We start from the raw sequence: 13016 nt of genomic DNA, 5'->3' as shown, positions 1-13016 counted from the left end.
AGCGGATTTACCCAAAGATAATTATTTTTAAATTACAGCTCGTGCATTTTAAAAAGCTGTCAGACACCTTGTTTCTCTCCCTGCCCCAAAAATATCTCAATCCTGCTGAGTCTCTTCATTATTCCACTTAGTAAATAATTAATTTGTATGACAAAGACAACACATGTAACTGTGGTTGAGAGACGAAAAATCATTCAGGAACAGACTTATTGTCACAATTAATGTCACAGTAGCTGTGGCATGATCACAAATGAGATATAGCACTTATTGGAGGCATCATTCCAGCCTCAGCTACTGAAGGACAACTGTATCAATGAAGGTAGCAGTCACTAAGTATTCATGTAACATGGAAATACATATTTACAGGATGGGTAATTTCCCCAGTACCTAAAACGGGAAGATGATTTGGGGGATCAGCTTCCTGGCTGAATCAGCATGCTCTGTTCAAATATAGGCTGAAGTTCACAATGAAAGTATTGCTGGATTGCCTCAGAGAGCCAAACGTCATCATGCCATGCCATTTATTGTAGGTGGAGGGGTTTTTCCTATTTTATGTCAAAACCTGAAGTCCTCACTCCATTTTATGAAAATTAAAAAGCCCCTAACATTTTTCAAATGAAGAGCTCACCCTGCCTGACTTGATCAAAAGTTCTCCTCTTTCCCATATTTTGGAGCATAGCATACTGTAAGCAGTCTGTTTGTCTCTCAGTAATTTTTGACCTCGATCATCCACACTTCATCAAAATACTGATAGAGAATACTGACCATCCCTTAGAAGTGTGTGCAAAGCCTGTTCAGCTCCTCTTGTGGCAGCACATCCCACTCCCGTATCACATTCTACAAAACTGAAGCTTTGCTGAAGGGGTCAACACAAATCAAGGGGTTCATGTGTGCAATTCAAGGTTTAAGTGTGACATTTGATGTGCAGTTGTCTTCCAAAGTCAGGATTTTTGTTTTTCTGCATTTCAGAAGATTTTTTTCTGCATGACATTTAGCTACACAGAACGGTTTTCTGTAAAAAAAAATAAAATGCAAGTACCGGTCTTTCTCTTGACAGGCTATTAGTTTTTCTCAGGCTCTCCCTAAAGCTGTGCCGGCGACGGATCAGAATTTCTTTGGCCTGCTTTTCATTTGCATCTGCAGCCAGGCTATGTCGGTTATATGACATTGTCTGAAACATAAAAGCAGTGGTTACTCTCTGAAAAGCACAATGTCAAATGTGTCAAACTATGTGCACAGTGCAAAACAGCCTTTTCGCTTTAATGTTTTAGTAAGCATCATAAATCCTTGCGAACAAAAGCATATTGAAGATGATTCAGAACAAGGACATTAATTATGCCAGTGTTTTTTTAGTCACCTGCTTCACAAGCACTTTTTTCCTTTTTTTTTTTAAATCTGCTGATATTTATAATGAAAGAGAAACTGGAAAAAGCTGGCTTAATATAGCATTTATCCCCACATTGTACTAACTCAGTCAATATGTCAATAGAAGATGCACATTCGAAAGTGATAAGATGAATCACCTAGGGGAAAATAATTTTTACCTCCAGCAAGCTGAAGCTTGCTCCACTTTTGAATGTTTTCCAAGGACTCAGGCATTCAAACTACTTAGCCACAGGAGGGTAAATGTGAAATGTCCTTTTGCTTTTATTTCACTGTTTTTCCAGCTCATCACCTCTGCTCTTAATACAAACAGCTTCACAACCAGAGGCAAATGGGAAATCTAATCCCATTTCAAGAAGTGACCAAAATACTGATATAAGTGGGACAATGTTGGGTTGAATTTACACCTATGATCTTTTTTTAAGTAATGAAAGTATATTGCAAATAATAATAAAACAAAAACATTAATCTTTATCCATAGTATAAAATCAGGTAAGCTACTTACGTCAAGGAGTATGAATATGCTGCTCTACATGTGATAGGAAATGGATTCATAGGCCACAGAAATAAATAAAAGCATTAATTATTATGCTATGGTACAGCAGGTGCTGCACTAGCCCAAAGATCTGTAAGGAAAGTAATCAGTATACTCAAAGAGTAGTGGGATATTTTAGTATGCAAAATCTCATCCTTACTCGATGCCGTATTTGGTAGAGATTCTTTGTTAATATTTCTCGCATGTTTTCCATTTCAGTGGGAGAAAGTGGCTTTATTTTTCCTTCATGATATTCACTGTGACAGAATAAAAAACAGAAAATAGAGGAAAGAGAGAGAAAGGAAGAAATTTTTCATTTTTATGATTGGGAATTATATTTGAACTGTTTCCTTTGTTAGAGTTGGAAAAAACATTTCAAAACACTGAGGAACAGGTCAAAATGTAACATGTAGGAAGGAAACCTTGATCTCATTTGAGTCAGTAATAAGGCTCAAAACTTAAATCTCCAAAATTTGCTATAAATTAAATTAAATTGTAAATTTGATTAAAGTACTTTTCAAAATGCCCCTCAGGCTTTCCCTATAGCTATTCATAGCAGATGTGCAGGCACTGGTTCAAATCCAGCTCCGCTCTACATGGCAAATCAGTGTTCCCGTCAGCAGCTGCCCTTGTACAACCACACGCCCCAGATGAGCACAGCTCACTGAGCACTTCGTGCCTCAGCTGCAAAGCAAAACACTCTTATTTCATATCTGCTTAGTGTTCAGGTGACATTTGGACACAAAGTGTCCCAAGTCAAAGCGATTATCCTGCCTACAGGCTGGGCTGTGAAATGAATTACGTGACCCAGCCGAACTGCTCAGCCACGCTGGCACCATTTGCTTACCTGAGAGACACCGACGATGGGACCTTGCTTATCATTCCGCTCTCTGCCATCTCAATGGCATGTTTGATTTCCAGTTTCTTGTATAAAGAAACAATGCTGGACTTGGGCTGGTTCTCCCGGATTAGAAGTCTTCGCAGATATTTATTGTCAAACTTTTTAAACCTGTAAGTGAGGCAAACCAACCCAACCAGTTAACTTTTACTGTTGTAGTTAAGGGAAGCCAATATACTGTAGCCAGCACAATTGTAAAGGAGCTTATTCCCTGGGAATGTGTCTGTTCATATTAATAACCTACTGCTAAGTAACATAACCAAGGATCAATTTCATCTTTGCTTCAGAAAGATAAACCTAACCTATGTTTTGGTTAATACATTAAATGGACAGTCTCCCTAGCAGCAGCTTTTAACTTTCAGGTATTCCATGTTATTAGACAATATTATTTTTAATTCTCCATTTTCACTGAGACAAAGAGAACATTAAATATTTACTGTAAGAACAAGTAAAAGATATAAATTTGCACTGACTGCTTTTTCTTTGAAATTTTAGCCTGCTTTTATAAAACTCTGGAAGTTCTCCCTTTTTCTAAAGCAACTGCAACCCTCTTGGATGCTTACTCAGAAAATATTGACTACAGCTTGGGTGATTTTGTTTGTCAAAAAATATTTTTCCCTCTGGACATTTTGAAATTATTCTTGAATTCAGGTCAAAAATGTTTCTGAAGGTCATGAAGAGGTGGGACTCTCCCTTGCTCTGTAATCTGTTAATTAAAGATCTCACACTTACTGGAGGAGAACCACACTGAGTAAAGGAAAGTTGCACCCATGTCATACATGTGTCAGGAGAGAGTCCTCACTGTCATACCCTCAAGCCACTTGGAGAGGGCTCTCCTCAACCCTTCCTCCTGGTGCTATTCCTCTCTGTAGAAAACAAATTCTTGTTGAAGCAGTGACTAGAAGCTGGGTGAGCAACACCCATGCTTTGGGTCTAAAGGATTTGAGTGTTAGAAGAGTGTGCTTCTGCGAAAAGGGAGTTAGATCCAAACCAATTATGACAATGATTCAGCAGCTAAACTGAAAACATGAATTATTCAGGTATTGCCAGTGGTAATCTTCTTAACTGACACTAAGGCTTAAATAATACCATCAAGAACTGTGGAGTTGCCTGCCATTAAGATCTCTTGTGCACCTCATGCCAGCTAGTGCCTTGATCTCTCTACAGAAAGTTCCGAAGCTTTTGTATGTCTCCCATCAAATAGGGAACCAACCACTCAACACCGCAGAGACATACAATTTGCAGGAGGAAAGCTGGATGGGATGAAAGGTTCAGTAGACATGCAGGAAATGCTCTGAAACAGTCAGAAATAGAGAGATGACACGCACCCTCAGAAGGTACAGTCCTTTACCCTGGGATCAGAGGGCTGCCTTTCTTCCCAGCGGGAGATTTTGTTCTACTTGCTTGTGGTTTAGTAAAGACATTGTTTTGCTGCCTTCCCTTTGTAACCCACACATTCTAAAAACAACCATCGGCTTCCAAGAATAAAATGCTGAAAATGAAATATGATGCCCAACAGTCTTCGCTTCTTGCTGCTGAGCCAGTTCAGCTTCTCCTGTATAACAAAGAGTTTTAAATGCCATTCTTACTTATCTCTCCAAAAGTTGTGACCCCAGTGTCCACATACATCTTCAATTCCAGTCTTCACATGGTCAAAGAACTAAAGAGGAAACGTTGGTTCATTATATAAACTTACACACATCACTTGGCTTGCCCTTAGATATTACTAGTTTCTAATTTACTTCAAAACAGAAAAGTTCAGTCAGAATTCAGGATGATGCTTCAGTTTAACTAAATGCAGTCTAACCAAACTCAGAGCCAGATTATGTTTTGTTCCCCTGGAGCTTCCTTAGCACACAGCCCCAAAAGTGCAGAGGTTAGATGCTAATTTCCACAACGTCAGTCTTGCTCAGCTCCTGCCTCAATTCACAGGTAACTTGTTTTTTCCCATATTTTCATTTAAGTTCTCTAAGCACTTAGGGCTATGCCTGGAACTTCTCCAGGGACTTCCCAAGGCCTGACAGTGGATCAGGTATGACTTTGTGGAGGAGAGACTGAGCGGGCAGCGGCTCCCCACGTCAGCACCGGCCCCTTGGGACACATAGGACAGAGCTGAGATATCTGGCATCAGGTTTGAGCTCCTGTTTTAGGGAATTGTGGTCTAGCCTCATCTCAAAGCGTCCTGATCACCTAATATTATAAACACAATCAGTTCAGCTAAGATCTCACTTTATCCCCAGAGGCAGCTCATCTGCTCTTAATTCAAGTTCCATAGTAGGGGTCTCTGAAATTCAGGGGGAAGTCTTGCTAGCTATGTTCAAAAGATAAGCTCTAAAAGGACAGACTTTTAGATTCCTCAATTGACTTATTTGCTGAATTCCTCACTTTTGGAATTTTAATCCATCTGTCACAGGTATGCTGCAAGGAGAAATATATTCAAGAACATGCATGGCTAAAAAACTGCAATAATTGGAGACATACACATACCAAATACAAATCTATAAAGAGGCTGATGCTATGAGCGTTAAGGAAGTTGAAGAGTGTGTTTAGCAGGAGATTGCATTTGTTTAATTAGACTAACTCAAATGCAATGTCATGTAATTAAACTGCCAAAGCTTTCCTAATGTAGCCAAGTTCTAAAATAACGTGTCTCTCATGTGAAACAAACTACTAGAAAAGTTAATTTACCTTAAGAGGTGAACAATTAAGAAAGTGAAGATTCCAAAATAATGATCTGTAATAATGCTTATTTTGATAATTGCCAAAGGTTAAATATAAGCTTTACAGTTATTGTGCTTATCAAAAAGAAATCTGAAAGAGCATGTGTTTCTCTGTAATACTCTCTGCTGGATCCTTATCTTACTGAAAACCACTAGGGATTTCATCTATATGAGGGTTTCGTCTGTGACACTGAAGCTATGACATACCCTGTTATAAATTTCTTCACTGACAGCAGGCTGCTTTTTATTTGACCTTTTGACATCAAGAAACTCCACCAGTGGGCGAATTGTTATTCCCTGTAAAGAAAAACAAGAAGGCAAATAGTTCTTAGGGTTTTTTTTCCATAAACATGAAAAAAAAAAAAGCCTTTTGGTCTTTTCCATCTCTGTCAGAGCACTGAAAAAGGCTGCGGATATCTTTTTAGCTCTGGATACACTTTCACCTTCCTAAACCCAAAATCCAGCCTGACACAATAATTATAACAGTAAATTCACTCTTGTGATCAGCAGATGTTGCACCAAGCTACGAAGTCCCTGTCAGCACTCAGACTCTAGTAAGGCAACAGAAGGAAGGAAGGGGCTTTCTAGAGCCAAGAAGTCCAAGAGGGGCAACCTAACAAACCCCATCAGAAATACATCAATCACCCCATCCATAGCATTTTTAAACTTATTTTTCAGTTGTGTTATGTATTAGAAAAAAACCTCATTTGTTTTCTGAATTAATAACCAGATCCCCTATCATTCCAAAACAAACATATAATAAAGTCCTCTTTTTTAGTGATTACTTCCAAAACAGGTACTCAAAGATGTGTCAACAGTAGCACTAAAACTGATAATTAAGACCCACGACATTAAGACTTTTTGTAAATATGTGTCCTTGCTTGACTATTCTCAGAGAAAGAACAAAAGGTTTTGGCTACCCTAGAATGATACAATGGTTTTGAACAATCATTTGTGGAAGAATTGACAGAATTTGTTTATTTGTATAGGCACAGTGGAGAGGAATGAATCTCTCATGGTGTTGAGATCAGTCCCTACTATCCCAGACAATCAGGTCACATATTTCTTCTTGTACATGAATCAAGCTTTATCTTACAAGTAGTTAGGTTTCTTTGCCCCATTGCTCATACTGGAACACTCATCCTGAACCTCATTGTTCCGATAATTAGAAAGCTGCTTCTTAATTGCATCATGGTCACTTTGTACCACTTTGTTCTTGTGCCAACATTTGTCTTTTTAGTTTAAACAGTGTTCCTCCTTCTCTGGTGTTCACTCCCTGATATAAACAGTAATTATATTCCCTCTTCTTCATTTTGCTAAGGCCAAGGCAACCTGTTCTCCTTTCACACGACAGGCTTACCACTCCCATGATCGCTCTAGAACGTGACGTTATTCTTTGATGGAAATACTTGTCTCAGTATGCCTTAAGATCAGATTTGCCTTTCTTCTGTCCCCACTGCATTGGTGGCTTAAATTCCACCCCATTATCAAGTAGTACACCTGTGTCTTTCTCCTTTTCTATTTTTTTTCCACATGAAAGGTTCGCATTGCGTAAGAGAAGTCCCCAGTAAGAAAGTCCTAGCAAGAACATGTTTGCACCTATTACTGTTAAAGTTCATTGTTTATATCATATTGGCCCTCAGTTATTCTTTCTACATGATACCCCAGCTCGCTGTCACCCTGAGAACAACTTCCAAAGCTTGTCATCAAGAAATATCAGCAACAAAAAACTCCTATGTTTATGTGCCATGGTCAATAGCGAGAATATTAAACAAAACAATCCCCAGAAATAATCCTTGAGGATTTCCATTAATAAGATCTCATCAGCCTATTATCTAACCAGGGTGGTCAAATGCTGGAGCAGATGCCCAGAGAGGCTGGGGAATCTCTGTCTATGGAGATATTCAGAACTTGGCATAGTCCTGAGCAACATGATCTAGTTTTGAAGGTGGCCCTGCTTTGGACACAGGGTTGGACTAGAGACCCCCAGAGTTCCTCTCTGACGCAAAAGGACCATATGCTTCTATTTCCCTTTATGGGAGAAACTGTCAGCTCCTTCCTCATTCACTTTACAATTATCCTAATGTCAATCTAAACCTCAGTTTAATGAGTAGTTAAGCTAACAACCACTGTGTACCCCCAAAAGATTTTACAGTAGTCCAGTTAGATGAGATTACTCTAGAAAATAGATTGCCTTATCAAAGAATGATACCAGGCTTCCCTTTGGTAAACCATGTGCATTTCATAACACATTTCATTTACATCCACATTTTAAATTATCCTATCCTTCAAAACCAGTTTTCACAGCTTACATGCTAAGGTCAACTAACTGACCTCCAGCTGCTCCAGCCACCTTTTCCCCTTTCCCAAGCACGAGCACAGATACTTGCTACTTCTCATGACACCTTTCTCCATGTAAAAGGCAGGTTAAAAAAAATATATTTTTCCCACAGACCTGGAATTCCATGTAGTATCATCTCACATCTCTCTCACCATTCTGAGTAACAACTAGCCTCACATGTTTATTTGAGGGGCTTAACCTCCTCGAAATTTTTGCTATTTTCTGCCACGGCTCCCTCCTCATTCCCCTTGGTCACTCTAACCGGCCTTCATGGCCAGCCTGAAACCAGAGACAACTTCTTCATATGCTCCTACACATCTGGAGCTTTTGGATGGATGTCCAGCAGATTTGCAGCATCACTGCCTAACACCCAGATTTAAACACTCCAGTTCACCCCCCAGTCCCCTCAGTGTCTTCCAACCTCTGCTCACTCTGCACTATATCCAACACCAAACTTCTGAGTAAATCCACAACTCTGAATATTCTGACAAGGAATTAGTGCTGGGGCTGTGCCTAGATTATCTCTTATCTCTACTTCAACCTCACTAGGTCTTAAATGCTTAATACTACTTATATGCTAGCATAAGTACTTAATATCTGGCATACTTCTGCTACCTGTCTGAGGACTGCACAGCACATTTTTGTAAACTATGACCACGGAGAGTACTTTCAAGTATGTTCCTTCCAGTAAGTTAGGACATTTGTTTTTCCACTCACTGCTTATTTATGACCTGTCTGAGAAAGAAAAAGTCCAAAAGAGGAAAAGCATTACCTGAATGAAAACGGTAAAGAATATCACCACGATAACGGCAGTGATGAACAATTTCTTCCTGGGGAACACAGCAGGAGGAAGCAGAAATACAAGTGAATAACAAATAGCTCCTCGGAGGCCTCCATAGGCAATAATAAATTGGTCCTTAAAAGTGAGAGGAATTGTCCGGAACACATTAATGATCTGAGTCAGAACAAAAACACCTGAGGAAAAAAACAAAACAAAACAAAACACAGAAATACAGGGAACAGAAAAGGAAAAAAAAAAAAAGAAAATTAAAATTAGACAGAAATCCCGTAAAATGGCAATATTTATTTTTAAACAGTTTCATTTGCTTCTTAGCTGTGTATTATTGAAGAAATGAAATGTTAATTAGCAGTTTGAAAACATCATGGAAGAAAAATTTAAAACGCCTAAGGAGCATCATCTCAAATATATTTAGTGAGCTAACCACCTCAGGATTTAGGACCTGAAGCAGTTAATTGATCTCCACAAGATAGCTATCTGCCAGACTGCACCTCTAGAACAGCAATAACTCTCTGTGTCAGTACAAACCAAGACTCCTATTTTTTTTTTAATAGGATGTGAGGTGCTTCTGAGCACTTCAGCTTGTCACCTTCATCAATCTATGCTTTGCATCCTGCAAACTCCTATTCACTCACTTAATTTTACTTGCACAGACAGGAAGGATGCAGGACTGAGGGTGGAGCAGGAAGATGCCAGTGCATGCTGGTGTACCAAAGGCAAAGGCTCCAGAGATGTGGCAGACTGGAAGAAAGGCAAGTGAAGGGAACAAGCATGGGGACCAGAAGCTGGGTGGCAGTCAGGCTGCTTGGCTGTTTTTCAGCAGAAGGCATTAATTCTGGGGTTGCACGTGTGGGAGGGGAAATAGTCCAGATTTCTGCACTGGAGGAAGACTTGGGAGCTGCAAGTAGGGGTGCAGAAGCAGACCAGAGCATGAGCCTCCTTTATAGCTGGAGGGACCGAATCATTACAGACAAAACTGGGGTGAGTGGCAGGTTTAGGACCTACAAGCCTGACCTGCACTTAGGTCTTGAAGTAAAAGAAAGAGAGCTCGTACTACAAACTCAGGAGGGGCCAAGCAGTTTCTTACAGGACTTTTTTCTTCACAACATATAACTGGACAACACTTCAACTACAGCACTTCCTCTTTTAATGCTATTTATGCCAATGACTGGGAAAATCACAAAGCTAGTAAACATAAATAACAGAAAACAAAGAAACACAATCTGTTTTTCTGTTGCAGAACTGCTATTCTTTTATGAAAAAAAAAATGTTTATTTATTTAACTGTAATTTTATGTACTCTGATTAACAAGCAGACTGCCTCTGACTTTAGATGGGCAGGATCAGGACCAGACTGATTTTCCATTCCATTTTGCGTGAAGGTGGAAGCTGACCCTGAGATCTAGGACACGTTACAAATAAGAATGTAACAAGCTTCATTCTACAAGCTGACGGGACTCTGTCTAAGTTTTGGCATTTTCTACTTGAGAAGAGGTAAAAAGTTTCACTTGCAAAGAATACTGATGTATAGTCTGAGACTTGCTTACCCAGTGCCCTCCAGATTAAACAGAAAAGGAGGGTGAAGCTAACGAAGGCCCAGTTCCACTCATGGTTCTTCCCAACGGTAGACACTCCCATGAAGATGAAGATTAAGGTCTCGCTGACACTGCTCAGCATCTTCATGAAATACTTTATTGTCGTATAGGATTTTTGGGAAACATTTTCCTCCACATATTTATTCATGGTCATAGCACAAGCTGTAATCCTGAAAGGCAAACATTATCCTGTATTCATTGTCTTGATTTTCTTTTAAGCCTCTCTCATTCCTACAGCACACTAGCACACTTTTCCATAGTCCTCTTTAAATTACAAAACACAGCTTATTCCATAACCAATCTCAAATTTATAGACTTGGTGAACCTACAGTTTTGGGAACAGTAATTTTTTTCCACAGTGGGGAGTTTTCTGAGAAGACATCAGCTTATGGAGAGCTTTGTCACGTACTAAATCCAAGTGATCTGTGCAGAGATCCCTCAAACTCCATGTTTTGAAAGAGACAGAGCTGAGAAGAGGCAGGGGCAATCCTGGAAAACAGGATTCTGAGGAATATCAGACAGGATGGCAACAGCATGACCTGGGGTAGGGCTTCACTTCCTTCCCACCAGTAGCTGTCCCACCACACCATTCTCCTCCTCAAAGGCAGTGATAGCAGCCAGCTGCTCTTTCCAGGCAAAGTAAGCAGCAAGGCCAAAGGCAATTTGTCATCCTCCACCACTCAAGGCCACTGCTTCTTTTGCCTATGCATAGGGCCGAATAGGAGAAAAACACCCCCAAAAACCACACTGGTGCTGTTGCACATTCAAAGCACCTACAAATGAATGAGAAGGGCATCTCAGCTGACACATGAGAGAACAGACAGAGCTGACTGTAACTACACCTATGTGTCCGTGCTCTGAGCCTGTGTTAGTAAACAGTTTCTTAATCAGCAGGAAGAATAAAGAATGACATTACTGGCTGTACATCACTTGCTCAGTACAGTTGCCCATCGCGCAGGGATGGCTGAGGACCACTCAGACACAAGGTTTACAGGTTTAAGGATAGGGAGCAAAGCTGGCTGGAGGATAACCTCGAGGTGCTGCCTCAGTGTAGGGAAGCACAGTTTGAATTGGCTAATAATCATCAGAGTGGGCAACTAAGGCAAGATGCGTTGCGAAATAGCTCTCACTCCTGGTTCTGTTATCTAGGGCAAAAACATGCCTTCTCTGATTTCCCAGTTAAAAACATTATACATAACCATGTGTGGGTTCTCAGTCAAACCATGTACACTAAGCCTAAAAAGAGAGAGAGGTGTATATTTATGTTGTCTTTCTGAATACAGCCCATGAGGACTTGTCATTTATCCCAATTCGACCAGGTTTTCACTTTATAATTATTTGCCAACATAGGGGATATTTCTTCGTGCCGAAATCTCTACACATCTCACTCTCATGGAGGAGGACGGCAGGTTTGCCAGCATCTCTTTGGAAAAAGCTGAAGAAGATTCTCCCATGTCTCATGGAGATCCCACTACAGAAAGTCTTCTGCTGAGCCTGTCTTGCCTCTAAGCCAAGAGCTCCAACTCTGAACAACTCAAACATCCCTGATTGTGAGTGTAAATGGAAAAGCAGACTGAGGGAAAAGCTCACTGACATGATGAACATACATGTCTAGGTTCTTCCTTCTAAAAGAAGAGATCAAAAAAAATTCAAAGGAGAAAGAGGTATCATAGAAACAGTAGCAACTTCAAAAGGACTCTCGCATAGTCAGCTTGCTTACTATTTTGCAAGAGGGTGTCCATAGCAGCAGCTGAGGCTGTAGACACTGGCAGACTCTGGACATGTTTCTCCTAATTAATTAAAGTTAGTTTTGTCCAGAAGTTTCCCTTTCGTACATGGAGCCAGCATGGGCTGCTTTGGAGGACAATGGCCAAGATCGGAAATAGAGTCGTAGATTTCCAACCCCACCAATGCATCCACATCCCCGAAGCGACTGGGCAGAATTACTTCTGAGGGACGAATCTGGGAGGATATGTGGACACTGGGAGAGCACACGGTGTACTTTGCTGACCTTTGTCAAGCAGCCCAGCCCCTGCCAGCACATCAGGGTGAATAAAACCCAGGCAAGAGGGTTTCAGGTGGGGACAGATGTAGTCCAATGGGGCAGGCAGTGGCTAACAAATACAGGTGGAGAGGGCTTGCTAGCAGAACAATGCACCTAACCTGGCCTTTACTCTACATTTTCATCCACCTACACTTGGTGATAGGTAGATCTAGCCAGCACAAAATAAAATGGCTATTGCCATGCAAAAACTAGCTCCAACCTTAAGCAAACTTCAAGACCAAGAAGGGAAGTTTGACTAAAATTATCCCATACCCTCATCTGCATTTAGTACTGACATAATTGTCAGCTCTCTCCTTATTGTCAGCTGATTTCACTGTGGTCTTGGACAAAAAGATCCTCTGTGGCCCAAGAGTAGGATGTTGTCTGGGAAGTAGAGCTCATCATGGTTACGTGGGATCCACCATGGAATAAATGACACAGATTTTATAAGCATGCAAGCTTCCTCCCTGCAACACTCAGCGGTTTAGGTAACATTTCTAGCTTGAGTACATGGCTGGGACTAGAGAAGTCCTGTATTTTTGCCAATACTGACAAACCACCGATGCTTTTCATAGCTGTCCTCCTTGTTCTGATCTTACAGTTGCCCAGACTGGAGACTTGCCATAGGTCCCACCATAGATCCCACAAAGGGATATCCCAGAAATAAAGTGGGAGAGGACCTGGGCTGTGCATGGATTTTGT

At 40.6% G+C, this 13016-nt stretch overlaps 1 protein-coding gene across 1 annotated transcript in view; it reads right to left on the bottom strand.

The window, feature by feature from the left end:
- SLC9A2 (solute carrier family 9 member A2) overlaps positions 1-13016 on the bottom strand; it is a 33631-nt gene that overhangs the window by 4433 nt on the left and 16182 nt on the right. Inside the window, exons 4-10 of the mRNA XM_086769599.1 lie at positions 10223-10440; positions 8650-8852; positions 5744-5833; positions 4406-4476; positions 2766-2927; positions 2079-2175; positions 1040-1171 (exon numbers count right to left, since the gene is read on the bottom strand). Of these exons, the coding sequence (XP_086625725.1) occupies positions 1040-1171; positions 2079-2175; positions 2766-2927; positions 4406-4476; positions 5744-5833; positions 8650-8852; positions 10223-10440 (973 nt within the window). The remainder of the gene's footprint in view (positions 1-1039; positions 1172-2078; positions 2176-2765; positions 2928-4405; positions 4477-5743; positions 5834-8649; positions 8853-10222; positions 10441-13016) is intronic.

Source organism: Chlamydotis macqueenii, chromosome 1 (genome assembly GCF_036417535.1).
Source record: "Chlamydotis macqueenii isolate bChlMac1 chromosome 1, bChlMac1.mat, whole genome shotgun sequence".
NCBI classification, from domain to species: Eukaryota; Metazoa; Chordata; class Aves; order Otidiformes; family Otididae; genus Chlamydotis; species Chlamydotis macqueenii.
The sequence above is the reverse complement of the archived record's forward strand: the minus strand, read 5'-3'. Positions and strand labels throughout refer to the sequence as shown.